Genomic DNA, 26,689 nt, shown 5'->3' with positions numbered 1-26,689 from the left:
ACCATTTCAAGAGTGTTGCCATTTTAAAGAAGTCAACCCTGTTCATAAGGAAGCAACAGTTTAACAACAATGTACAATAACGCATAGGAAAAACATCAATGGTAGATGTTCAAACTGTGCCTAGTGTATAAAAGCGGCAAACTGGAAAGTCATTTATTTTGAAGAGTAAACAAGTGATCCAGTTCTTGAAGTTTTGTATCCGTCATCACCTCTAGCAGATCTACTCAAGCAAGACTTAATCAAGAATTATTCCTTTTAAGTCTATTTTTTTCGTTTTAATAAGAAAGGTGGTGCCATATTGATATTTATTTTCTGTTTGACACACCACTAAAGGAGCCGTGCACCATTTCAATTGCTGAGTTAATGAAACGCGCAGATTCCATATTTAAAAGCGTAAGGAGATAATTTAATTTTTAAGGAAAAAATATCAAGAAAAGATTTGGGCGTATTATGGCATTTTTGAATTTGGAACAATGTCTTGGTCACTTAAAGCAAGAAATACAACGACATACTAGTCACTGTAGCAAAAAAAGTTAAAACATGTTTAGTGTTATAAAATGAATTGTAAAACTGAGTTACAATTAAAATAATTTTTAAAAACCAAATATTCATTTTATTCAAAATCTAACTTTATCTAATATTGGCGATGACAAGTTTACAATACCAACTGCAATTAAAAACATTGGGTAAATGACGTCATCTCCCAATCCAGTTTTTCACTAAAGATTGAAAAAAGTTTTAATCTTTGTATCACACTCTCTATGTGCACTCTTGCTTTTACTATCTTCAAGTTATCGAGTGATTTCGTTTCCGTAAACTGTTTAGATTTTTTCAGAAATGGAGGGATGAAAATTTCAATACATTTTTCCAAACATTCGGCCTCTATTCTGAATCCTTTATCTACCATGCATGCGTCTACATAGGATGTTAATCTGTAAATTACTCCACTGTGCAAAGTGATAACTTTGTTAGATGCTCTTCCTCCATAAAGTGTACTCAAAAAAAGAAATCAAACCAGCAGGAGAAACGCTAACCAAAATTTTAAGAGTGTGGTTACATTTATAATAAGAATAAGAGGAAATTCTACATTTAAGGCAATTAGGTTTCTCGAATGGAATTTCAGAACATTCCAAAAGCACCACAGTTTTTTCAAATCCCTTAAAACATTGGGGCATGCTATTAATGATTTCTTCCTTTGAGGGCCATTTGATTGCGCATTTAAAAACACCCGCAACAATAAACACTGTTTGTTTAAAAAATCTGCGGCAACTGGTATCAGACATATCAAACATAGTAGAAAAAACCCCGTATGTCAAGTTTAGTTTAATTTTCATTAAAACGAGAAGAGAAAGGGATCTGAGCTTTAAAATTTATTAACATTGTCATAGATTCCACAATGGCGTAAAATAATTTGATCAACCCTTTTCTTCTTCCATTAACTTTCTTTGTGGTATCTTCAAAAATAATATTCTCGTGGATCAATATAGGCAAACATTGTGAAGGGCAAGTTCCAAGCTTTAGTTTTCTTTTCCCTGTCGGCATATCTGAAGTAACAGGTACATTAAATCGTGGTCTTAAATTTTTAAAACTCAAAAAAAAACGAACTTACTAGGAAAAAAGTAATTAGTCTTCTTGAAATGTAAACTGCATACAACCATGTGATTTGAAATATATTTTCCAATTTTTAGAACGCGTTGCCATTCTTTACGGCACTTGATTTCTTTTGGGAAACTATGCATACTTAACCCTGGGATATTTAGTTTTAATCTAGAATTACATTGTGGGACACAACAAAACTTTTTGCTAGGCGCCATGTTTTACGAATATGATCCTGTAATATCTTAAGCCTAACGAAATGCACTCCTTCGCCTTCCTAGAATAGATAAATTACTCCGTTAAAGCAGTTACCACAACTACTGCTAGGTGTCGCGTCACTCTTTGGCGATGGCCAATAGGGAGTCTTTGTCGAAAGCCAATAAGATGAGATCATGAGGGACACGTTATTTAGCCCTAATTTTCAAATAAGAAAGTTTCATTGAAAGTAAGCTCTTACATATAACTTATTTAATATGTCATAATTTTCCATTTTTTTAAACTTTGGCGTAAAATTAGAATTTAAAACACTTAATTTTGTTGCCGAGTTTAAAAATACATGAGAAATAAAGACATTTTTAAATGGTTTAATATAAATAATTTTTCGTTTATTGATTTAGGCTTAGCAAAATGGAAAAAGGTGGCAACATAATTAAAAATTGCAAAATTACGAACTATTATGGGGGAGGAGGTTACGATGGAGGACGACGCGGCGGAAGGGGTGGTGGTCGGGGTGGAAAATGGCGAGGGGGTAAGGCCCGGGGCAAAAGAATTTGCTATATTTGCAAAAAACCCGGGCATATTGCCCGAAACTGCAGAAACCAAAAAAGTAGGTTAAAAAAAATATCTATATGGATTTTCCTGTGGTTCTTCACGTGTTTAGACGCAACTGTTAATGTTTTATATATAAGCATTTCTGATAGCATAAGTTCATAACATATGTTCCATAAGTTTGTCACTAGTTATTGAGAGCTTCTCATGTACAGACTAAATAGGAGGTTGAAGTGCAAAACCCCATGTAGTAAATTCTCGCGTCGTTCTCGAACTACCTCTCAGTAAGCCTCTATCACTTCGAAGTATATGAAGTTACAAAGTATCATACTTAAGGGAACATATCTTATAAACTTATGGTTATATTAGTACACAATCGTTTTTAAAACCCATTTTATGAATGTTTAACGTAAATCCATAGAGATAAAGAATGCGATTGAGATTTGTTTTCACGCTATAGGATAGGCAACTCTCTATCTCGAACGACAGCTTATTCTTTATACACTCTGATCCAGCATCGGTTGTCACCACGCGCAAAGGTAGGACTCTATGTTACCTAGTTTTGTGTGTGCTGACAATACTACGTGTAGTAGTCTGTAGGCAATTTGAGACGTATTTGAAACAAAGGCCTAGAGGTCCGTGCATTTGAGCTTAAAAAATTCGCTAAAATCCTGAAGTTTTTCGTCTATTTTCAGCACACACAAAACTAGGTTACATATAGTCCGAGCTTTGCGCGTGCTGAAGACCGATGCTGGAACAGAGTATATACAGAATAAGCTATCGTTCGAGATAGAGTTGCGTATCCTATAGCGTGAAAACAAATTTCCTCACGCGCATTCTTTATCCATGGTAAAACTTTTTGAAGTATACTAAGAGCTGCGTGATTTCTGACTTTTACCTGACTTAATATAAATGCTTAACATTTCCTGACTTTTCTCAGACTTTGTTAAATTCTTAAATTGCCTGACTTTGTTAAATTATTAAAATTATCTGACTTTGTTTAAATTATTAGATTTCCCCCAGTTTTTCACAACTTTAGTGTAGTTTTTTAGGAAAGTAATCTAAGGTCATGTTAATTAAGTTGTATTCTTTAAAAAGTAGACGAAAAACAGCCTGAGGGCAAAAAAAAAGAGGAAGAAAAAAATGATGAAAAAATGGAGGAAAGCACCAGCACCGCTGAGGAAAGCGTAAAAACTAAAGAAAATTTAAATAATTAAAAAAAAAAATTTATGTAAGTCATGGTTAATATTTTTATTTGTATACAATTTCAGTTTTGTTTCAAGAATAATAATGTTGAGATTATGTTTTGTGTAGGTTCAAAACACCCTGGATTTTTTTTGAAAAACTTTTTTTAATTTTTTATTTTTTTTTCATTATGTTTTAATTTAGTTTCTTTAAAAGTAAAAGAAATTTAAAAAACATTTCTTGAATTTTATTGAATTTGAAACTCTTAACCCCAATATTTATTAGTTCTAAAGTCCATGTGACATTATTAAATTCTGAAGATTCTTAAACGAATTATTTAGGCCCATTTTCAATTTCCCAGACTTGTCCCTGAATTTTCAGGCCCATTTTCAATGTCCCAGACTTTTTAGGCGCATTTTCAATTTCCCTCACTTGTCCGTCCCTGACTTTTTAGACCCATTTTCAATTTTACCGACTTCCCCCTGACCTTTTAGGCCCATTTTCAATATGCCGGACTTTTTAGGCCCAATTTCAATCGAAAAAAGTTATTAAATAAATAAATCTATATGGTTATAATTATGTTGAAATGAAAGCTATTAAATCCATCACTTTGTTATTTGGCTCCGTTAATTTCTAAAAATTTCCAAAAACTAGTGTATTACATATTTAACCAAAATTTATGTTAATTAACCAAACCAAAAAACGTTATGAAATAAAGAGCCTGAGAATGGATCCCCTTAAAACCAGAACCAAGACCTGTGGGTGTTAATTTGAAAACAATTTTTGAAAATGAACACTTTCGTTACTTTCGTTTCTTTGATATTTAGTCATTTACCTACAATAATTTCAGAAACAGCTGTCACAGATAGCAATCTATTGATCTACCAGTAAGATTAATAATTAATTTAATTATAATTTATTTCAACCTACCGACAGTATTCGTAATACTAATGGGTGGCTTTTATTCCAAATAACCGAAGTTGATGTTGCCTATAACATGACAACAATCATTGATAACGCTATTTTGACCGAGGCTTAGCGAAAATGCTGGTGAATTTCTAGTTTAAAAATAATTGTAATTTTCAATGACGTTTTTGGATTAAACAAAAGAATCTATACAGTTCTGTTTGTCATATTTCCCTTGAAAAGTTATCGGCAAGGTTCAGTCAGCGGAGGTATCATCATTAAGGTGTAAAATTTACTTCAACAGCTTATATTAATATGTCCCAGCTGTCACAGATAACACTGTAGTAATTGATTGATCTACCAGTAAGATTAATAATTAATTTAATTATAATTTATTTCAACCTACCGGTAATCGTAATGCCTGGGCAGCGTGGCTTTTGAAATTACCGAAATTGATGTTTCCTTACTTGCCTTAGTTGCCTATAATAACGCTATTTTGACCGAGGCTTAGCGAAATTGCTTAATAATAAAATATTCTGGTTGTTTTAAAGTTTAAAATTAATTATAGTAAATTCCAATGATGTTTTTGTTAGGAACACAATAAAAATCAGACCTAATTAGCCTCCATTTTAATTCCATTTAAAAAAACTTTGGTTTTAAGCGCTTAAAGGCGCGGGTGATCTAACGCCATGTTTTTCTTGCTTAAGTCCCCCTAACGGTGTGAATCACGACGAAAACGCCGTAAGTCCTGGTAAGTCCAACATAAAAAATTAGGGCTAAAATGCGTGTCTCTAACAGTGGTAAAACGCCGTAATTCCAATACCCAAAACAACGCAAGTCAAAGTATGTGTTAATAATGATAAAAATCAATACTTAAACTTAATTGATCTTTATGAAACTTGAAAAGTCGGTAAAATGAAGTGTTATCTTTCATTTAAGATGGTTCCCAAACGCAACGAATGAATAGTTTTCTTTATATGCCTTCTGAGAAAATGCTCTTTTTATAAAATTCCCATGTTATGTCTATGGAAAAATATAGTATCTTTCGCCAAATGTCTTAATAATTTTATGGATTCTAAAACCACCCTTAACAACTTTTTTCTTTATAGAATTAACTATTTGATGGATCTTTTTGAAATTTGAACCACAAAATTAGGGCCCGAATTTTAGTTCACTGGCAAAATTTCAAAGCAGCAAACACAATACGAAAAACGTTACGGCCAATCAAAAAACCACCCTTTAGCATTAGAGGCAGTATCAAGTCTTATCTAAGAGAGCGACCGCTCTCCTAGAAAAATAAACGCAATGATCCGTGCTATTACATGGGGAACTCGGGTTTGAACCAAGGACCCCTCGATCTGCAGTCGAATGCTCTACCACTGAGCTATCCCCTCTTGTTATTAGCCGTAATGTCGATTTAACTAAAATAAACGCAATGATCCGTGCTATTACATGGGGAACTCGGGTTTGAACCAAGGACCCCTCGATCTGCAGTCGAATGCTCTACCACTGAGCTATCCCCTCTTGTTCTTAGCCGTAATGTCGAATTAACTAAAATGAACGCAATGATCCGTGCTATTACAGGCGTAACTCGGGTTTGAACCAAGGACCTCTAGATCTTCAGCCGAATGCTCTACCACTGAGCTATCCCCTCTTGATCTTGGCCGTAATGTCGATTTAACTTAAATAAACGCAATGATCCGTGCTATAAACAGGGGGAACTCGGGTTTGAACCAAGGATCCCTCGATCTGCAGTCCAATGCTCTACCACTGAGCTATCCCCTCTTTTTCTTAACCGTAATGTCGATTTAACTAAAATAAACGCAATGATCCGTGCTATTACAGGCGGAACTCGGGTTTGAACCAAGGACCCCTCGATCTGCAGTCGAATGCTCTACCAATGAGCTATTTCCTCTTGTTCATAGCCGTAATGTCGATTTAACTAAAATAAACGCAATGATCCGTGCTATTACAGGCTTAACTTGGGTTTGAACCAAGTACCTCTCGATCTGCAGTCGAATGCTCTACCACTGAGCTATCCCCTCTTGTTCTTAGCCGTAATGTCGATTTAACTAAAATAAACGCAATGATCCGTGCTATTACAGGAAGAACTCGGGTTTGAACCAAGGACCTCTTGATCTGCAGTCGAATGCTCTACCACTGAGCTATCCCCTCTTGTTCATAGCCGTAATTTCGATTTAACTAAAATAAACGCAATGATCCGTGCTATTACAGACGGAACCCGGGTTTGAACCAAGGACCCCTCGATCTGCAGTCGAATGCACTACCACTGAGCTATTTCCTCTTGTTCATAGCCGTAATTTCGTTTTAACTAAAATAAACGCAATGATCCGTGCTATTACGGGCGGAACTCGGGTTTGAACCAAGGACCCCTCGATCTGCAGTCGAATGCTCTACCACTAAACTACTCCCCCTTTGTTCATAGCCGTAATGTCGATTTAACTAAAATAAACGCAATGATCCGTGCTATAACACTCCGAGCTCGGGTTTGAACCAACCACCTCTCGATCTGCAGTCGAATGCTCTACCACTGAGCTATCCCTCTTGTTCATAGTCGTAATGTCGATTTAACTAAAATAAACGCAATGATCCGTGCTATTACAGGCGGAACTCGGGTTTGAACCAAGTACCCCTCGATCTGCAGTCGAATGCTCTACCAATGAGCTATTTCCTCTTGTTCATAGCCGTAATGTAGATTTAACTAAAATAAACGCAATGATCCGTGCTATTACAGGGGGAACTCGGGTTTGAACCAAGGACCCCTCGATCTGCATTGGAATGCTCTACCACTGAGCTATCCCCTCTTGTTCAAGGCGTAATGTCGATTTAACTAAAATAAAAGGAATGATTCGTGCTACTACTGAGGGAACTCGGGTTTGAACCAAGGACCTCTCGATCTTCAGTCGAATGCTTTACCACTGAGCTATCCCCTCTTGTTCAAGGCCGTAATGTCGATTTAACTAAAATAAACGCAATGATCCGTGGTATTACAGGCTTAACTCGGGTTTGAACCAAGGACCTCTAGATCTTCAGCCGAATGCTCTACCACTGAGCTATCCCCTCTTGTTATTAGCCCCAATGTCGATTTAACTAAAATAAACGCAATGATCCGTGCTATTACATGGGGAACTCGGGTTTGAACCAAGGACCAATCGATCTGCATTGGAATGCTCTACCACTGAGCTATCCCCTCTTGTTCTTAGCCGTAATGTCGAATTAACTAAAATGAACGCAATGATCCTTGCTATTACAGGCGGAACCCGGGTTTGAACCAAGGACCCCTCGATCTGCAGTCGAATGCTCTACCACTGAGCTATTCCCTCTTATTCATAACCGTAATGTCGATTTAACTAAAATAAACACAATGATCCGTGCTATAACAGTCCGAGCTCGGGTTTGAACCAACCACCTCTCGAACTGCAGTCGAATGCTCTACCACTGAGCTATCCCCTCTTGTTCAAGGCCTAATGTCGATTTAACTAAAATAAAAGGAATGATTCGTGCTACTACAGAGGGAACTCGGGTTTGAACCAAGGACCCCTCGATCTGCAGTCGAATGCTCTACCACTGAGCTATCCCCTCTTGTTATTAGCCGTAATGTCGATTTAACTAAAATAAACGCAATGATCCGTGCTATTACATGGGGAACTCGGGTTTGAACCAAGGACCCCTCGATCTGCATTGGAATGCTCTACCACTGAGCTATCCCCTCTTGTTCTTAACCGTAATGTCGAATTAACTAAAATGAACGCAATGATCCGTGCTATTACAGGCGTAACTCGGGTTTGAACCAAGGACCTCTAGATCTTCAGCCGAATGCTCTACCACTGAGCTATCCCCTCTTGTTCTTGGCCGTAATGTCGATTTAACTTAAATAAACGCAATGATCCGTGCTATTACAGGGGGAACTCGGGTTTGAACCAAGGACCCCTCGATCTGCAGTCCAATGCTCTACCACTGAGCTATCCCCTCTTTTTCTTAACCGTAATGTCGATTTAACTAAAATAAACGCAATGATCCGTGCTATTACAGGGGGAACTCGGGTTTGAACCAAGGTCCCCTCGATCTTCAGTCGAATGCTCTACCAATGAGCTATTTCCTCTTGTTCATAGCCGTAATGTCGATTTAACTAAAATAAACGCAATGATCCGTGCTATTACAGGCTTAACTCGGGTGTGAACCAAGGACCTCTCGATCTGCAGTCGAATGCTCTACCACTGAGCTATCCCCTCTTGTTCTTAGCCGTAATGTCGATTTAACTAAAATAAACGCAATGATCCGTGCTATTACAGGAGGAACTCGGGTTTGAACCAAGGACCTCTAGATCTTCAGCCGAATGCTCTACCACTGAGCTATCCCCTCTTGTTCTTGGCCGTAATGTCGATTTAACTTAAATAAACGCAATGATCCGTGCTATTACAGGGGGAACTCGGGTTTTAACCAAGGACCCCTCGATCTGCAGTCCAATGCTCTACCACTGAGCTATCCCCTCTTTTTCTTAACCGTAATGTCGATTTAACTAAAATAAACGCAATGATCCGTGCTATTACAGGAGGAACTCGGGTTTGAACCAAGGACCTCTTGATCTGCAGTCGAATGCTCTACCACTGAGCTATCCACTCTTGTTCATAGCTGTAATTTCGATTTAACTAAAATAAACGCAATGATCCGTGCTATTACAGACGGAACCCGGGTTTGAACCAAGGACCCCTCGATCTGCAGTCGAATGCACTACCACTGAGCTATTTTCTCTTGTTCATAGCCGTAATTTCGTTTTAACTAAAATAAACGCAATGATCCGTGCTATTACAGGCGGAACTCGGGTTTGAACCAAGGTCCCCTCGATCTTCAGTCGAATGCTCTACCAATGAGCTATTTCCTCTTGTTCATAGCCGTAATGTCGATTTAACTAAAATAAACGCAATGATCCGTGCTATTACAGGCTTAACTCGGGTTTGAACCAAGGACCTCTCGATCTGCAGTCGAATGCTCTACCACTGAGCTATCCCCTCTTGTTCTTAGCCGTAATGTCGATTTAACTAAAATAAACGCAATGATCCGTGCTATTACAGGAGGAACTCGGGTTTGAACCAAGGACCTCTTGATCTGCAGTCGAATGCTCTACCACTGAGCTATCCCCTCTTGTTCATAGCTGTAATTTCGATTTAACTAAAATAAACGCAATGATCCGTGCTATTACAGACGGAACCCGGGTTTGAACCAAGGACCCCTCGATCTGCAGTCGAATGCACTACCACTGAGCTATTTCCTCTTGTTCATAGCCGTAATTTCGTTTTAACTAAAATAAACGCAATGATCCGTGCTATTGCGGGCGGAACTCGGGTTTGAACCAAGGACCCCTCGATCTGCAGTCGAATGCTCTACCACTGAGCTATTCCCCCTTTGTTCATAGCCGTAATGTCGATTTAACTAAAATAAACGCAATGATCCGTGCTATAACACTCCGAGCTCGGGTTTGAACCAACCACCTCTCGATCTGCAGTCGAATGCTCTACCACTGAGCTATCCCTCTTGTTCATAGTCGTAATGTCGATTTAACTAAAATAAAAGCAATGATCCGTGCTATTACAGGCGGAACTCGGGTTTGAACCAAGTACCCCTCGATCTGCAGTCGAATGCTCTACCAATGAGCTATTTCCTCTTCTTCATAGCCGTAATGTAGATTTAACTAAAATAAACGCAATGATCCGTGCTGTTACACGCGGAACTCGGGTTTGAACCAACCACCTCTCGATCTGCAGTCGAATGCTCTACCACTGAGCTATCCCCTCTTGTTCATAGCCGTAATGTCGATTTAACTAAAATAAACGCAATGATCCGTGCTATTACAGGCTTAACTCGGGTTTGAACCAAGGACCTCTCGATCTGCAGTCGAATGCTCTACCACTGAGCTATCCCCTCTTGTTCTTAGCCGTAATGTCGATTTAACTAAAATAAACGCAATGATCCGTGCTATTACAGGGGGAACTCGGGTTTGAACCAAGGACCCCTCGATCTGCATTGGAATGCTCTACCACTGAGCTATCCCCTCTTGTTCATAGCCGTAATGTCGACTTAACTAAAACAAACGCTATGATCCGTGCTATTACAGGCTTAACTCGGGTTTGAACCAAGGACCTCTTGATTTGCAGTCGAATGCTCTACCACTGAGCTATTCCCCCTTGTTCAAAGCCGTAATGTCGAATTAACTAAAATAAACGCAATGATCCGTGCTATTATAGGCTTAACTCGGGTTTGAACTAAGGACCTCTTGATCCGCAGTCGAATGCTCTACCACTGAGCTATCCCCTCTTGTTCAAGGCGTAATGTCGATTTAACTAAAATAAACGAAATGATCCGTGCTGTTACACGCGGAACTCGGGTTTGAACCACCCACCTCTCGATCTGCAGTCGAATGCTCTACCACTGAGCTATCCCCTCTTGTTCATAACCGCAATGTCGAATTAACTAAAATGAACGCAATGATCCGTGCTATTACAGGCGTAACTCGGGTTTGAACCAAGGACCTCTAGATCTTCAGCCGAATGCTCTACCACTGAGCTATTTCCTCTTGTTCATAGCCGTAATTTCGATTTAACTAAAATAAACGCAATGATCCGTGGTATTACAGGCTTAACTCTGGTTTGAACCAAGGACCTCTAGATCTTCAGCCGAATGCTCTACCACTGAGCTATCCCCTCTTGTTATTAGCCATAATGTCGAATTAACTAAAATGAACGCAATGATCCGTGCTATTACAGGCGGAACCCGGGTTTGAACCAAGGACCCCTCGATCTGCAGTCGAATGCTCTACCACTGAGCTATTCCCTCTTATTCATAGCCGTAATGTCGATTTAACTAAAATAAACACAATGATCCGTGCTATAACAGTCCGAGCTCGGGTTTGAACCAACCACCTCTCGAACTGCAGTCGAATGCTCTACCACTGAGCTATCCCCTCTTGTTCTTAGCCGTAATGTCGATTTAACTAAAATAAACGCAATGATCCGTGCTAGTGGTCCTGGTGAGGGGGAGGATCTAGGGACTGGGAACTTGCCTGTCGGAGGGGGAGGTGCCACTAGCCCTCTCGGGACCGATGAGATGTAGCTAGGTCCCTTCTGAACCCCTCTCTTAAGGACCATGGGGACGCTACGTGCAATTCAAAACAATCTGCACCATAGTAAGGCGTCCTCTGCAGTACTCTGCAGGAGGTTCGCTATAGAAGATCTTGATCTGGCCCTCATACAAGAACCGTGGATTTGCCATGGCAAAATCCTCGGTCTTGACGCGGCGGGGTCACTATTTTATGACCAAACAGCTGCTAGACCTAGGGCGTGTATTCTGGTTCGGAGGGATCTTTGCTGTATTTCTCTACCGCTGTACACGTCCCAGGACACGGCGGCCGTGAAGCTAGTCCTTGCCACTGGGCATGCCAAGCTGACTATCACGGCTGCCTCTGCATACTTTGCCCACGACACGGACTCTCTCCCGACAATTGAGGTGATCAATTTGGTCTATCAATGTGAAAAGAGAGGGTACAAACTCATCATTGGCTGCGACGCCAATGCTCATCACATCACGTGGGGCAGTTCTGACTGCAACAGGAGAGGTAATGATTTACTAGAATATTTAGTTGGTTGTAAACTCCATATTCTTAATCAAAACAATGAACCTACTTTTGTTACTTCTAATAGAAGGGAGGTCATTGACCTCACGCTAGCCACGTGTCTTCCGTGTCTAACTGGCATGTGTCTAATGAGCCGTCTTTGTCGGATCATAGGCACATATGCTTTACTGTCGCGACTACCTCTGTCAAAGCGGGGACGGAGATACGCAATCAAAAACGGACCAATTGGGCCGGCTATAGGGAAGACCTAATCCTACGCTACGGAAAGGGTCACACTCCTAAACATACTTCACCTAAGGATCTTGATAGGGCTGCTGGTGACTTACAAGTGCTCCATTAAGGAGTCATTCCACCGGAACTGCCCACTTAAGACCGTTAACAGCTCGAGGCTTGTCCCTTGGTGAAACGTGGATCTCAGTCGGCTTCGCAAATGCACGCGCAGGCTCTGTAACAAAGCCAAACGCACGGGTGACTGGGCTGGATACAGGCAGTCCCTTAACACCTACAACAGGGCCATTAGAGCTGCTAAGAAGGAGTCCTGGCGGACCTTCTGTGAGCAAGTCTCCAATGTCCCTGCCACGGCTAGGGTCATGAAGATCCTAGCGCACGACAACACACATCGGTTTAATACTATTAATCTGCAGGAGGGTGTGTACACTAAGTCTGGGGCTGAGACTCTCAAGCACATGCTGGATGTCCACTTTCCTGACTCTACTTTAATCAATCCAACAAACCCCGACTCTCTCTACCCTGCCCTGTACAGGGCTAAGAGGGAAGACTGGCTTGTAGCCAGACAGGTTGTCACGATTCCCAAGCTTCGGTGGGCTGTCAACTGTTTTGAGCCCTACAAGTCTCCGGGAACCGATGGGGTCTTCCCTCTGCTTTTGCAGAAGGGCTTAGACCACATCGCCTCTCCGCTTTGCAAGATCTACAGACTCTGCATTGCTCTCGGTCACATAACTCGTGACTGGAAACGCTCTAGGGTCATCTTTATTCCCAAGCCCGGGAAGGCTTCCTATCTCGAGGCGAAGGCATTTAGGCCCATATGCCTGACCTCCTTCTTCCTCAAAATTCTAGAGAAGCTGGTGGACAGGTACATTAGAGACGAGGTACTTTCGGTAACTCCTCTCTCTTCTTCACAATTTGCCTACCAAAAAGGCAAATCCACTGAGACGGCCCTTCACGGCCTTACGAATTGCCTGGATAGGGCATTCGAGTTTCTGGAAATTTCACTGGCCGTCTTCCTCGATATTGAGGGGGCCTTTGACAAGGTCTCTAGTTCGGTTATTACTGAAGCTGTCAAGAAATTTGGCATCAGCGACACTCTTGGCCGCTGGATCAAGTCCATGCTTACCGACCGCGAGGTGTCGGCGTCACTCCTTGGGGACTCTCTAGGGGTGACTACCAGCAGGGGCTGCCCTCAGGGTGGAGTGCTCTCCCCCCTGTTGTGGTGCCTGGTGGTGGACGAACTCTTGGGGAGGCTCGGGGGTGCTGGGGGCTGTAGCTGCTTCGGGTATGCGGACGATGTAGCGATAGTCTTTACCGGGAAGTTCCCGGATACTGTTACCGCGCTTATGAGATCTGCTCTCTAGCGTGTAGCAATGGTGTCTGGCGGTTAACCTCACCGTTAATCCTGATAAAACTGTCCTTGTTCCTTTTACGAGGAAGAATACTAAGGATCTGTTCAATGATATCTCTTTCTTTGGCCAGGTCCTGACAAAGTCCTCCGAGGTGAAATACCTGGGGGTGACCTTTGATTGCAGACTCACATGGAAGCCGCATCTTGATCGGTGTATTAAGAAGGCCAAGATGCTCTTCTGGAGGACCAGGAGCTCTGTCGGCCAGACTTGGGGCCTCTACCCCAAGGCTGTACACTGGCTCTATACTGGGATCATCAGACCCATATTATCTTACGGGGCACTTGTCTGGTGGACAAGGGTCCGGCTTAAGACGGTGCAGGCTGCCCTGCGCAAGCTTCAAAGGCTTGCCTGCATTGGTGTTACGGGGGCCATGAGATCGACCCCAACTGCTTCCCTGGAGGTGCTCCTTGACATGCTTCCTCTTCATCTCTTCATTGAGGAGGAGGCTGTTATGGGAGCCTACAGGCTCAACATTAGTGGCTGCTGGGTTCCAAGACTTTGGGATTACAGCCATACGAAGCTCTTTCGGGAGTACGCCGCACTTGAGCCGTCGCTTACGATGTGCTCTGACAAAACCGTTACCAGTTTTGATTTCACTAAGCCTTTCAGCATCCACTTTCCCAGTCGGGCAGAGTGGACTAACCTGCTGCCTCTTGGCACTGGTGGTGAAACAATTTGGTTCACCGATGGTTCCAAGACTGATTCCGGCGCTGGCGCCGGCTATTACTGCCAAACCACAAGGGTCGGCTTTTCTGCTTGCCTGGGTACTTTCGCTAGTGTGTTCCAGGCGGAAATTGCCGCGATCTGTTATTGCGCAGATTACTGCATTAACAAAGGGTATACCGGACGGACTGTGAGAATTTATTCTGACAGTCAGGCCTCCCTGAACGCGCTGAACCAGTGTCAGATTACCTCTCAACTGGTGCGCAGCTGCCTTGATCTGCTAGCGCGACTGGCATCCTGCAACAGGGTTCTGTTGTACTGGGTGCCAGGGCATAGCGGATATCATGGCAATGAGCAAGCCGATAGATTTGCGAAAAGGGGTGCTGAGGCCAAGCTCTTGGGGCCGGAGCCGGTCGTCCCCATCTCCTACAGGCACGTCAAACGGTGTCTGCATGACAGGTTGACTGTCATACAAAACCAACTCTGGCATAACATGGAGGGCCAGAGACAGACTAAACTTTTTGTCAATGGTCCCTGCAGGTCTCGTGCCAGAGACCTAATTTCGCTCAGCAGATGGGATATTAGGCTGGCCACCGGTCTTTTGACCGGGCACTGTCGGCTAAATAGGCACCTCCATCTGATGGGTTTTGCCGACGACCCTCTCTGTAGGTCGTGTCAGGAGAAGGAAGAAACATCCGCTCACGTAGTTTGCGAGTGCGACTGCTTCGCCTCGCTTAGACTAGAATATTTTGATTCACATATTTTGGAACCCTCGAGGGTCTCTTCTATTACGGTGGAGCGAATTCTTCGCTACGTCGCAGCTACGGGCCTATTCAAGGCCTGAATATGAGGATGCACAATATGCCTTTGGCATCGGTGCTAGGGCGCGTACCCTCCTCAACAACAATAATAATAATATTAAACACGTGTAATTTTCTTATTAAACACGTATAATTTACTTATTAAACACATGTAATTTTCTTATTAAACACGTATAATTTACTTATTAAACACATGTAATTTACTTATTAATCACGTTAAACCAACGTTATACACAGGTTCAACTAACTTATAAAACACATTAAACTAATTTTTGTGCACGTTCGATTAAGTTGTTACACTCGTTCAATTAACTTTTGAGACACGTTAGATTATTACACACGTTCAAATAACCCTAAAAATAAACCTAATTAAAACCGTTTAACGCACGATTTATCCACGTTAACCTACTTTATAATACACGTTTTTAAAACGAGAAATAAACGAGATTTCTCATGTATTTGCGACAAAATATACACGTGTGTAAACACCATGTTTCAAGGTGACATGATCACCGTTTTAAAAACGTAAATACACACGTTTATTCAATGCTACGTTTAAACGTTGTGTCAACGTGAATTTGCTACCTGGGGTACGTAGTCGAACGTGAAGTCTTCTTGCGAAAAGTAAAGCCCTCCTTTGCTCTTGATGACCTTTATGAAATTTTTGACGTTCTTTTCGATATTGTTTATGCCCTTGCTCATCCTTAAATATGGTACCATGGAAAACAGCATTTCGACCGTAGTTATGATCGTTTTTCTCCCGAAACTAACGGGTTCGAAATCTTCTTCCAAAGTATCGTCAATTTCTGCATGTACTCTCATCTTATCGAATGCGCTCAGCCATTTCTTAACAGCCGTAAATACGTAAGCTGCCTGTAAATACGCAACCATGACGTCAGAAGAATTGAGAGACTTAACATACAGATGGATATTCACCAAAGCTTCCAGGTGTTCGTATGTTTCCGGCAACATTAGTGGTGGAATTCCCGATTTGATCAAGTCCGAGAGTGTGTCGATGCGATTGTAGCTTTCCGTCGTGAACTCCGTCCGCAAATAACAAGCCAAGTAGAACAGAATGAAAGTTACTCCGATCAGCCACGACGAAGCGAGCAGACGACAAGTAATGTGGGACAAAACGGAGGGAATAGCTGTAGGGAACAAAATTATCCAGTTCGCTTTACCATGAGTGATTAAAGCGCCAGCCATCTTTCTTTGTCGTGACATAATCTAGTCTTTGGTTCTTGAAACCGGCTCGCGTGAGGATGAATTGTTATCAACTGTTTGGGGGTGGGCTTAATCGCTTACGTTCGAGGCAGAAGAGCGACGCGTTCTCCCAAACATTTTCCAAGGTTTCTCGGGCCATTTTCTTGACAACTTTCTTGGTGGGCACCCATTTGTGTTTGTTAGTTACGACGGAATGAAGGACGAGCAATAGTGACAGAAGAACCAAAGTGAACACAATTACAATCACTATCTAATTGAACCGAGAATGGAGATTATAGCATTGGGCGATGAAAGAAATGTTTATGGAGCGAAATTCACTGGAGTGTCCATATTTAAGAAGGAAAAGGAAGTGCACGTGACTCTGTTCGGGGGTGCCGAAAGGCTTATCGTCTTGGTCGCTCCATAGGGAGAAGACGCAGTGAAATATTCCAGTCGTTTATCGAAAATTTAGCGTGGCGTTTCAAACGTGAAGATATGAAATTTCTAAAACCATCGTAAGGATTAAGTATTTATACTTCATAATTAAGTAATTAACTAAAGCGTTTTAATCAGTTACAGCCAACCATTTATCCGTTCGTTTGGTATATAATGAATTTAATTGAATAGTTGGAAGAAAATTCCACTTGACTCTGTAAATAAACCGATAAAATGAATAAAAATATGAACTTAAATTAATCTTACGAGTATTCATAAATTGAATGATATTAGTTTCTAAGAGATGATAAGATTACAATTAATGAATTTTTCTTATATTTTTGTCTAAAATCTCAACTTAACGGGTTTAACCCGTCGGTTCGATTGCCATCGAATTTTCCAAGTTTCGCTGACAAATTTTGTCAAAGGAGCGAGCGAGTGAAGATTCATTTAACGCGTTAAGCCGATTCTTTCTCGCTCGCCCCAATTAATAGTCGTCTAATAGAGTTTGAAATATGAAATTTACTTCATGTTTAGAGATCGTTTCTAATAATCCCTCATCATTTCATTCTGGGCCCTTTTGCTTTCTCTGAAACGCCATTCCTGACAAGCAATAAAAGTGCAAATGTTCAAGAAAAGCGGTCTTAATTACCAAACTCTGGTCAATCTCGTTTCAACAATGCGAATAAACTCACTGCAAGTGTCGCGTATTCAGTTTCAGTCTCATTGGCGAACCTATAATAAATTAGGCGTTTTTGATAATCAAGGATAATATAAATAACATTTACGATATGAAAATTCAACGACCTGTATTTAAAATATCGATTATTTCCAAGAAATGCCATTTCGTTCAGCCCCATTTTGGGCTCCACTTAAAGCATAGCTTGTAAAATCCGAAGTTCGAATATGATAAGTACGACAATCTTTTAAAACTCCAATTCTCTCAAATTTTCAAGCCATAATCATTTTTTTTAAATTTTAAGACAATTTACTACGCTCCTTCGAGTACCATTTTTACTTCTAAGTATGTCAAGTCTCGTTCCGAACAAAGTTTGCCTAATGAGTCTAAAATATCATGTTAATAGCTAAATTTGTTAACCAAACACTATCGCTAATGTTTCTGTTGCCAGGGTAACTGAAATGAAAATGATGAATTATGCATTTTTCTAATCAATATTTTTAACTAAAAATAAAATCCAGACTAGAAGAGTTGAACTTTTAAAGTGTAAAGTATGTAAGGGAATGGGTTTTGTGCGGGAATTTTTACCCTATCTAAGCCTGAATTCTGCTATATACAGACTCTTGTTACACATATTTTTAAGAACATTACGTCTGGTCGGGTTTTCCACAAGGTTATATAAACTCGAGTTAATTATTCTCGCAATAGAGTTTGTGGCAAAATAATAGGTTTTGGCTTTAGTAATGTAATGGTGTAAGCGACCATTTTGAAGCAACTGACAAAATTATGCCACAGGTAATATATCAATATCGTTTAAGTTTATTACACATAAAACAAAGTTGATTAGAGGTCTACATCTAACTATTTTGAAGTTAAGGTTAGGTTAGCTTAGGTTCTATAACTCGGGAATATTGACATAAAATTCCCGTGAATTTAGCGATGAATTGTTTTAAGGACGATTAAAAATGTGGTTGGAATAAATGTGTTTGATTAAGTTTAATTGAGGTCCAGTTTTATACAATGATTTGGTAATATAAAATCTTTATATTAGAAAAAGAAAATTCAATGTCTGTTCAAGTAAACTTCACTCGTGTGAAATATTATCTTCGTTTTTCGAAAGCAAGTTTTACCATTTAATTAACAGCAGTCTTTTGGGTGTTAAAATCAATGATAACATTTCCTGCCTTCTCGATAACAAAATTCACATCGCGCTCTAAATGTCAAATGAGATTTAAAGCGATATTTTTTAAAAATTGGTCGTGACGCTAGTTAAATTTTGTTTACAAGAAAGTCAGGGAAGGGGCGTTACGCCATTTGAAGGTGTTTAATTCAAATTATCTATAATGAAGTCTGAAACTAATTTGAATTTTAAAATCATTCTTAGGCATTATTTCCTGAATGTTTCACAACGTAGATTAGTCTTATAGAATCAATAAAAAAAACCACTTTACTTTACCTTTCACCCTACCTTAAAGTGTTTCGTACAAAACTTTGAGAAGAAAACTCGATAACGCCAAGGTTTTCAAAATGCGAACGATCGCAAAATAAGTTTACATTGTTTAATAAATAATTATTGGCTTCAAATTAATTTTTGATTTTACCCACAAGATGATTACAGATGAAAATTGAAATTTAAGCGACCATTTTGAAGCGTGGGGCGAAATATAGCACTTCATGTTAAGGGATCGGTTTCAATATGCCTCCATGACAAGGAGGATTGATACCATTTACGCAAGGAACCATTTTGAAGCGCATGGGGCATAAAATTATCATTATCGTTTATTATGTATAAAACAAATTTGATTTGTGTTCTACATCAAAATATTTGGTAGTTAGTTGTTTTGAAGATAAGCTTAGGTTAGGCTCTATAACTCGGGAATATTGACACTAAATTCCCATGAATTTAGCGATCAATGGTTTTATGGACGATTAGAAATGTGGTTGGAATAAATGTGTTTGATTAAGTTTAATTGAAGTCAAGTTTTATACAATGATTTGGTAATATTAAATCTTTATATTAAAAGAAGAAAATTCAATGTCTGTTCAAGTAAACTTCACTCGTGTTAAATATTGTGTTCGTTTTTCGAAAGCAAGTTTTCGTTTTTAATTAACAGCAGTCTTTTGGGTGTTACTATCCATGATAACATTTCGACTTGAAAATCGTAACTTGATATTTTTTTATTAATGCGAGATTATTTAGTCTCGATTAGAAACTACTTGCATTAACACTCGAGTGAAAACATATTAAAATCACAAGTGCTTAACTAATTACTACTATAAGTTAAATGAGAAGATTTGAAGTGACGTAAAGTGCAGTCATTTTGAAGAACAGAGGAGGTTTAGATGTATTATCTAGAAATTCCATTTCGTTTCGTGACGTATTTGATTGGCGTCTTTCACGTTTATTAGTAGAAGATTATTTCTGTTGTGACAAGGGCTACTGTTCCTGACAAGAGCGTGAGGAGAAAGTAGAAAGGAACGCCGACGCTACTCAGGTCCAAATCAACCGCGGTTTTCATGAGTGTCTTCCACTTGAGCTTTTCAATCGAGTAATCGAGCTCAAAATCCAGATATTTGAAAACTTGCGTTTCGAATAGGGCGCCATGCTGCAATAGAACATTCGTCAAAATCCTTTAATAATTTTACCATAAAATTCGTTACCGACCTCAGTTGAACGGACTCGTGCACTTGGGGACTGCTTCTCACCCGGAGCCAATTCTTTTTGCGAAAAATAAAATCTTCCTTTGTTCGCATGTAGATTCATCCTACTGCGTCCGTAGCCCATTGCTATTTCCAAGATAACTATCTGATATTCGACTGTTGTGATAATTGCTTTCTTCCCGGAAATAATGGGAATGAAACCATCGAAGACACAAGCTATTAATAAAAAATGTCTTAGTGGACAAAGACTAGAAAAAGTAAATGATAAGAGAACAAAATGGAATGACCGAAGAAACAGATATTAAATTTTTTCAGTTTAATGACATGATTATAATGTAACCGTAAAATTAAAATGTACGAAAGGGAGCCTAATTTCACGGCTCACAAAGAATTTTAAATTAAAACTAGAAAAAACTAAGAAGTTCCCAGGTTACCCGTTTAAAGGACTTATTGTCCATAACTAACAATATTTACCAGATAATCCATGGCGAAGAAAACGAATTGACACGGAGTAGAGCACAAATATATTTATTTTTATTTAGCAAACAAAAACTGGTCTGGACGCGTACACTGACTAGACTAATTTTTTCTGACAGGCCGCGCCGTTTTATCTCGTATGAAAAAAAATAATAAGCGGCAGTGGCGCTCGAGGCGCCACTTCGGGAAAACTGAAATATCATAATAGGGCGCTTAAGGCGCCTCTCTCTATATATAAAAATCGTAAGCAGACGACGCGGGTTTTCTTTTTCCCGGGAATGGAGGTGCGTGGCGTGGTCCGTTACATTCTCCCCCCAAAGAGGCGGCTGCTTACTTTGAGTCGGACTCCGGAGAGTCACGTGGTTCGGGAGACCTTCTCTTGGTTGCCGGCGCGGATTCTTTCTTTGCCCGCGTGCGGCGGCGGGCCTTATAAGCCTTGCTCCGCTTGGGCCTTGGCTTAAAGCAATGGTTCTCGTGATGTCTCCCTAGTTGACAGCGGCGGCACAGGGTATATCGTTCATCTGGTATCATAGGGGCCGGTGCGGTTTTCGGCCTGACCAAGGGTTCCGTTGGGAGGGGAATTGCGGTGGCGGAACCTCCGTGGCCACTATCTTGAGATACGGTAGCCCGTATCCTGGCGGCCGGTGATTCCGCTGGCGGAGTGACTAGTAGCAAAAGGAGTCCCAACCCTCTACCACGTCCTCTTGCGGGAAGAGACGGTGCGTTTGGTACGGTGCCGCAGGCCCGCCCCCGTCCCGAAGAGCCAGTGGACCCAGGGGTCGGAGCCGCGATATCAGGCACGGGTGAAACTCGGCCGAAATCCGACGGGCGACAACAAAGACCAGGTAGGTCCGCGGCGGCCTCTGGAGGCGCGGCCGCCGCAACTGCTTCGGACTGAGGCGTCCAATGTAGCGCCGCTTCGGCTCGTGCTACCGCCTCCAAATGTTCTGCGACATCTGCCTGCACCAGTAGTGTAACCCCCCACTTCGTACCTCCGTAGGTGTAGAATGTAGGTGTAGAATGTAGGTCAAGGTCACCAGTGTAGGTCAATGACCTATGACGTAATGAGTGACGTAATCAACGCCCCCTCGCCGCCGGGGAAGCCCCTTCGCGGGGAAACCCGCGCGCCCCCTCGCGGGAAAATACCGCGCGCCGCCTCGCGGGAAAACCGCGAAATTTGAAAACCGCGCGCAAACTCGGGGTGAGTCTGCGCATGCGTATGACGGTCTCTTCAACTGTATCTGTGACGTCATTGGCGAGAAAACACCGTGCGCCGTCTATTGGGAAACTCCTCTCTTCTACAACTGTATCTGTGACGTCATTGATAAGAGAGAGATAGCTTTAAACGTACATTGACAAGGGTTAAATCTTCTACAACTGTATCTGTGACGTCATTAATAAGAGACGAGAATGGATAGCTTGAAACGTACATTGACAAGGGTTAAATCTTCTACAATTGTGACGTCATTGATAAGAGACGAAGATGAATGGATAGCTTTAAACGTACATTGACAAGGGTTAAATAGAAAATCTTTCTTTGAGAAAGTGTAATTATGGAAAATAAGTTAAGCCGAGTGTATTATAACAGTGAAAGTCCTCTCAGTTACGGTAGCGCAAAGAAATTGAAACAAGGAGTGAAAAATGTTTCGAAGAAAAAAATTAAGACTTGGCTTCAGTCTCAGCCAACATATACCATTCACAAAGCAAGGAGGATATACTTTCCAAGAAATCGTACTTACGTTACAACAGTCAGTGAAGTATTTCAGTGCGACTTGATCGATCTACAAAATCTTAAGAAAATAATAAAGGGTTTCAATATATTCTAACTATTATTGATATCCTCTCAAAATATGCTTGGAGTCTTCCTTTGAAAAATAAAACTAGTAAAGAGGTTTTGAAAGCTTTACGGAGAGTTATTAAAGAAAGCCGTTACGAATTAATGTTGATCAAGGTAGTGAATTTTTATCAAAATTGTTTAAAGATTATTTAAGAAAAGAGGGAATAAGTTTTTATACTAGTGTAGGTGCAACTAAATGCGGAGTAATTGAAAGGTTTAATAGAACTTTAAAGGATAAAATCTTCAAGTTGTTAACTAGAACGAAGAAACTAAATTACATTGATGCCTTACCAAAAATAATGAAATTCTACAATGCAACTGTACATTCAAGTACTGGTTTCGCTCTTATTGATGTCAATGAGAAGAAATTCCACCACAGAATTTGTATTAGTCTTAGACGTCGATATGATGCCCAACGATAACCTCCACGAAATGTTCCTGGAGTATGCCTGAGAAAATAGGCTCTTTCTCGAATCTCGAAAAGATGATAAAACTGTTTACGTTGTACCCGCATTCGAAATGAAAGAAATAGCCCAAATACCCAAGGATAAAACGGACAACGTTTGGAAATGATGGGCGCCCACCTCTTTTACATTGAGCTTTGTTGGAAATGTCAGAAACATATTGACTACGAAGCCTGGTATAGAGAACCAATGACTAATAAGTTAGCTGTCATTTTTGAAGTCTTGTGGAGAGATCCTTGGGAACCTTCTTCTTCAGCAGAAATTCAGCGCCTTATCATGATGAAAGGTTTAGACAATATGACTTTAATTTAAAAGTCAAGTAAGACCAAGATACCACCGTGTGTAGAAAGAAGAAACCATCGATAACTAACCCATTGATTGATATCTTTGTAGGTTTGCGAATTACACGTTGTAAGATACTAATTTTCAGTTTTAAATAACGCTTTTTGTCATCCATTATGGCCTGAAAATGGCCAACTCATTCCATAAAGAAAAGGATACCGATCAAGAAAAGAGCCGTATCTTATTTCGACAGTTCAAAACTGAACTAAAGGAAAAATATCCAGACTCCTCCAGGAAGTGCTACTGATCTCGAAGCTTCCATTTACATGAAAAAAAGAAGTAATTTATCAGGTTAGTTTTAAAGAGTAAGTAAAAAGAAAATCAAATCTACCTTCCATTGTGTATAAAACACTGGTCCCGGAAGCTTTGGAACAGATTTTGGCTGTTATGAAAAAACTGTCTCCATTGAGGAACTCTATTTAGATAATATAGGAGTTAAATGGTGTATATTCGTACAAGTTATTCTTATAATGACGTTATTTAATGTAAAGATTTGTATTTTAAAATAGGGATTTTGCTCATAAACTTGCATTGGTTTTGATAAGTAATCCAAATGTACCTTTTCATACTTTGGACCTATCAAATAACCTAAAAGAAGATAAAGGTAATATATTTACTAACGAAAAAAGAAATATCAAAGACAAATAACAACAATAGCTCTTCATTGTATTTCTTAATGAAATATCTCTTGTCAATTAATTGTAAAGAAAAACAGAAAATAAATGTTACCAATAAACATTGTGGTGAACTTTTTATGAGGATATTATTTCTGCATTTTTCATAATAGCGCTGAACTGCCTATCTGTACGAGGTTGAATTCAGGGTTCGTACAAACCTGGGAAACTGGGAAAACTAAGGCAAATAAATAACTTTCAAAAATTCAGTGTTTTTCTTCTTGGCGGTCTAGTGTAAACATGTTTTACTGTGCTTTGGTGTGTTTTATTGTAGTTTTGTTGTGGTATAGTGTAGTTTTAGAGTGTTTTATTGTACTTTTATTGTGTTTTATTGTAGTTTTATTGTACCTTAGTGTATTTTTTTGTGTTTTACTGTGTTTTATTGTAGTTTTTTTGTATTTTATTGTAGTTTTATTGTACTTTTAGTGTATTTTATTGTGTTTTATTGTACCTTAGTGTATTTTATTATGGTATAGTGTAGTTTTAGAGAGTTTTATTGTACTTTTATTGTACTTTTAGTGTGTTTTACTGTGTTTTGATTTGGTTTTATTGCGTTTTACTGTGTTATGGTGTGTTTTTATTGTAGTTTTAGTGTATTTCAGTGTATTTTGTTGTAATTTAAGTTATTTGTCATAAATTCACAAAGTTTCTGTAAGACTCAATATCATATTGAACATAATAATACGTGGAACAAAGTATTTAGTTTATTATTAGTTTATTTAGTTTATTATTATTATTAGTTTATTATTATTATTAGTTTATTTAGTTTATTATTATTATTTAGTTTATTATTATTATTAGTTTATTTAGTTCATTATTAGTTTATTATTATTAGTTTATTTAGTTTATTATTATTATTTATATATATTATGCATTTATAACATTAAAGTAAAACGAAATAAATTTCCTTACCTACATCCCCAATATAACTCCAAAATTATTATGATATTTTTCGTTTGAATCAACTAACCATTCCACGAACATCTGTCACGACAAAACGGAAACAGTAGGTGTACCATTTTTGAACGCTTTTCTCCCAATACCAGTTCAGTATAAATCTCTTCAACTAGAAAGTGTATTTTATTGTCCTTTTCGTGTATTTTATTATGGTATAGTGTACTTTTAGTGTGTTTTATTGTACTTTTAGTGTATTTTATTGTGTTTTACTGTATTTTCTTGTACTTTATTGTAATTTTAGTGTATTCTATTGTGTTTTACTGTGTTTTACTGTATTTTCTTGTACTTTATTGTAATTTTAGTGTATTCTATTGTGTTTTATTGTGTTTTACTGTGTTTTATTATAGTTTTATTGTACCTTTGTGTAGTTTTATAGTGTTTTATTTTACTTTTAGTGTATTTTATTGTGTTTTACTGTATTTTATTGTAGTTTTATTGTACTCTTAGTGTATTCTATTGTGTTTTACTGTACTTTATTGTATTTTCTTGTACTTTATTGTAATTTTAGTGTATTCTATTGTGTTTTACTGTGTTTTCTTGTACTTTATTGTAATTTTAGTGTATTCTATTGTGTATTTTATTGTGTTTTACTGTGTTTTCTTGTACTTTATTGTAATTTTAGTGTATTCTATTGTGTATTTTATTGTGTTTTACTGTGTTTTATTGTAGTTTTATTGTACCTTAGTGTATTTTATTGTACTTTTAGTGTACTTTTAGTGTGTTTTATTGTACTTTTAGTGTATTTTATTGTGTTTTACTGTATTTTCTTGTACTTTATTGTAATTTTAGTGTATTCTATTGTGTATTTTACTGTGTTTTACTGTATTTTCTTGTACTTTATTGTAATTTTAGTGTATTCTATTGTGTTTTACTGTGTTTTATTGTAGTTTTAGTGTATTTTATTGTACTTTTAGTGTATTTTATTATGGTATAGTGTACTTTTAGAGTGTTTTATTGTACTTTTAGTGTATTTTATTGTGTTTTACTGTGTTTTACTGTAGTTTTTTTGTACCTTAGTGTAGTTTTAGGTTTTCGTGACACCTTAAGCAATATGGTTTTTTGTTGGGGCATGCAAAAACATTTTCTAATTTAAAATAGTCTTTTACAACGTGATTACCGTGACACCAATCGGGAATATTGTGCGGTAATTGTGAGGGGCGCGTCATAACATAATTGTACTGTAGAAATGAAAGTTTATAATGCGCTTTAACTCGAAAACCTCTTGTGCCGAAAGATAGTTTAAAATGTTTGAATCGAGACACTCACCGGTTGCAGCGAGTGATTCTTCCAGTTCAGTAGCGATATGAGTTGGTAAACAACCCGAATAAAGATCATGCCGAGAAGCGAGTTCATACTCGTATAGTATATTAAAAGTTTTGCTCGACGCTACTTTAGCCAAGGTATACAGACAAGGTATATTCGACAAAGACATGACTATTGTTATGGCGGGGAGAATTTAATAGTTTGTAGATCTGAATACAGTGAATTATTGCTATTAGTGAAGTTGGTTATCCAGCAGATATACTTTTCGTCACAACCGAATATAACCTCAAGTATCATTGGTTCGCTCGTTAACGTATCTGCCTTTAAACTCGTTGTTCTATGTATCACGAGTTCGAATACCCTTAGCGAGAGTCCTTAACAAGCGAACCAAGGTTACTTTTGTAAAGGATATATTTTTATAATAAACAGTTGTTTTCATAAAGCGAAAACAAGGTTGGTTGACGTCAAAG

At 39.1% G+C, this 26,689-nt stretch overlaps 2 protein-coding genes, 5 long non-coding RNA genes and 1 other non-coding gene across 14 annotated transcripts; 3 read left to right on the top strand and 5 right to left on the bottom strand.

Annotated features, from left to right (window-relative positions):
- Positions 1 to 1,348: 1,348 nt before the first annotated feature.
- Positions 1,349 to 1,738, bottom strand: LOC149649070 (uncharacterized). The gene is made up of 2 exons (XR_016371716.1): positions 1,610 to 1,738; positions 1,349 to 1,544 (listed from the first exon to the last, which is right to left on the bottom strand). It is a non-coding gene; the product is annotated as an uncharacterized LOC149649070 (long non-coding RNA).
- A 177-nt stretch (positions 1,739 to 1,915) lies between these two features.
- Positions 1,916 to 3,816, top strand: LOC149649069 (uncharacterized). 2 transcript variants are annotated; one of them, XM_089849505.1, is made up of 4 exons: positions 1,916 to 2,041; positions 2,214 to 2,422; positions 3,463 to 3,595; positions 3,679 to 3,816. In XM_089849505.1, exons 2-3 carry the CDS (start codon positions 2,224 to 2,226, stop codon positions 3,579 to 3,581), a joined length of 318 nt encoding a protein of 105 aa, XP_089705631.1. In that variant the 5' UTR covers positions 1,916 to 2,041; positions 2,214 to 2,223; the 3' UTR covers positions 3,582 to 3,595; positions 3,679 to 3,816. The 2 variants fall into 2 exon arrangements, with proteins under 2 accessions (XP_089705631.1, XP_089705632.1); XM_089849506.1 differs by lacking the exon at positions 1,916 to 2,041 and having other exon boundaries at positions 2,224 to 2,422; positions 3,466 to 3,595.
- Positions 3,817 to 4,050: 234 nt separating this feature from the next.
- On the bottom strand, positions 4,051 to 5,422 carry LOC149649068 (uncharacterized). Of its 5 annotated transcripts, none has more exons than XR_016371713.1 (5): positions 4,862 to 5,422; positions 4,669 to 4,794; positions 4,480 to 4,607; positions 4,385 to 4,405; positions 4,051 to 4,305 (listed from the first exon to the last, which is right to left on the bottom strand). It is a non-coding gene; the product is annotated as an uncharacterized LOC149649068 (long non-coding RNA). The 5 variants fall into 5 exon arrangements; XR_016371714.1 differs by having other exon boundaries at positions 4,052 to 4,305; positions 4,480 to 4,794; positions 4,862 to 4,991; positions 5,069 to 5,421; XR_016371712.1 differs by having other exon boundaries at positions 4,054 to 4,305; positions 4,480 to 4,812; positions 4,862 to 5,419.
- Positions 5,423 to 7,986: 2,564 nt separating this feature from the next.
- Positions 7,987 to 8,058, bottom strand: TRNAC-GCA (transfer RNA cysteine (anticodon GCA)). The gene has a single exon. It is a non-coding gene; the product is annotated as a tRNA-Cys (tRNA).
- Positions 8,059 to 15,610: 7,552 nt separating this feature from the next.
- Positions 15,611 to 16,633, bottom strand: LOC149649066 (uncharacterized). Its single transcript, XM_089849389.1, has 3 exons — positions 16,533 to 16,633; positions 16,164 to 16,375; positions 15,611 to 16,100 (listed from the first exon to the last, which is right to left on the bottom strand). Exons 1-3 carry the CDS (start codon positions 16,588 to 16,590, stop codon positions 15,795 to 15,797), a joined length of 576 nt encoding a protein of 191 aa, XP_089705515.1. The 5' UTR covers positions 16,591 to 16,633; the 3' UTR covers positions 15,611 to 15,794.
- Positions 16,634 to 16,644: 11 nt separating this feature from the next.
- Positions 16,645 to 17,124, top strand: LOC149649065 (uncharacterized). The gene is made up of 2 exons (XR_016371661.1): positions 16,645 to 16,945; positions 17,004 to 17,124. It is a non-coding gene; the product is annotated as an uncharacterized LOC149649065 (long non-coding RNA).
- Positions 17,125 to 19,820: 2,696 nt separating this feature from the next.
- On the bottom strand, positions 19,821 to 20,316 carry LOC149649064 (uncharacterized). The gene is made up of 2 exons (XR_016371660.1): positions 20,210 to 20,316; positions 19,821 to 20,150 (listed from the first exon to the last, which is right to left on the bottom strand). It is a non-coding gene; the product is annotated as an uncharacterized LOC149649064 (long non-coding RNA).
- Positions 20,317 to 21,654: 1,338 nt separating this feature from the next.
- Positions 21,655 to 24,077, top strand: LOC149649063 (uncharacterized). 2 transcript variants are annotated; one of them, XR_016371710.1, is made up of 3 exons: positions 21,655 to 23,302; positions 23,377 to 23,767; positions 23,835 to 24,077. It is a non-coding gene; the product is annotated as an uncharacterized LOC149649063 (long non-coding RNA). The 2 variants fall into 2 exon arrangements; XR_016371709.1 differs by having other exon boundaries at positions 23,377 to 24,077.
- The last annotated feature ends 2,612 nt before the right edge of the window (positions 24,078 to 26,689 follow it).

The sequence above is a fragment of the Phalangium opilio genome, unplaced genomic scaffold (genome assembly GCF_054372755.1).
Source record: "Phalangium opilio isolate 3A_F unplaced genomic scaffold, DU_Popi_V2 ptg000088l_1, whole genome shotgun sequence".
Taxonomy (NCBI): domain Eukaryota; kingdom Metazoa; phylum Arthropoda; class Arachnida; order Opiliones; family Phalangiidae; genus Phalangium; species Phalangium opilio.
Note: the sequence above shows the minus strand (reverse complement) of the source record. Positions and strands in the feature narration are given on the sequence as shown.

What these genes read in the sequence shown, in the direction of transcription:
- LOC149649066 (XM_089849389.1), bottom strand. Translation starts at nt 16,590, where the DNA reads ATGGCCCGAGAAACCTTGGAAAATGTTTGGGAGAACGCGTCGCTCTTC. An exon ending in GTCGCTCTTCTGCCTCGAAC is followed by an intron (nt 16,376 to 16,532) that starts GTAAGCGATTAA and finishes TGTTCCCTACAG; the next exon opens with CTATTCCCTCCGTTTTGTCC. An exon ending in ACGAACACCTGGAAGCTTTG is followed by an intron (nt 16,101 to 16,163) that starts GTGAATATCCAT and finishes GCGTATTTACAG; the next exon opens with GCAGCTTACGTATTTACGGC.
- LOC149649069 (XM_089849505.1), top strand. Translation starts at nt 2,224, where the DNA reads ATGGAAAAAGGTGGCAACATAATTAAAAATTGCAAAATTACGAACTAT. An exon ending in AAACTGCAGAAACCAAAAAA is followed by an intron (nt 2,423 to 3,462) that starts GTAGGTTAAAAA and finishes TTCTTTAAAAAG; the next exon opens with TAGACGAAAAACAGCCTGAG.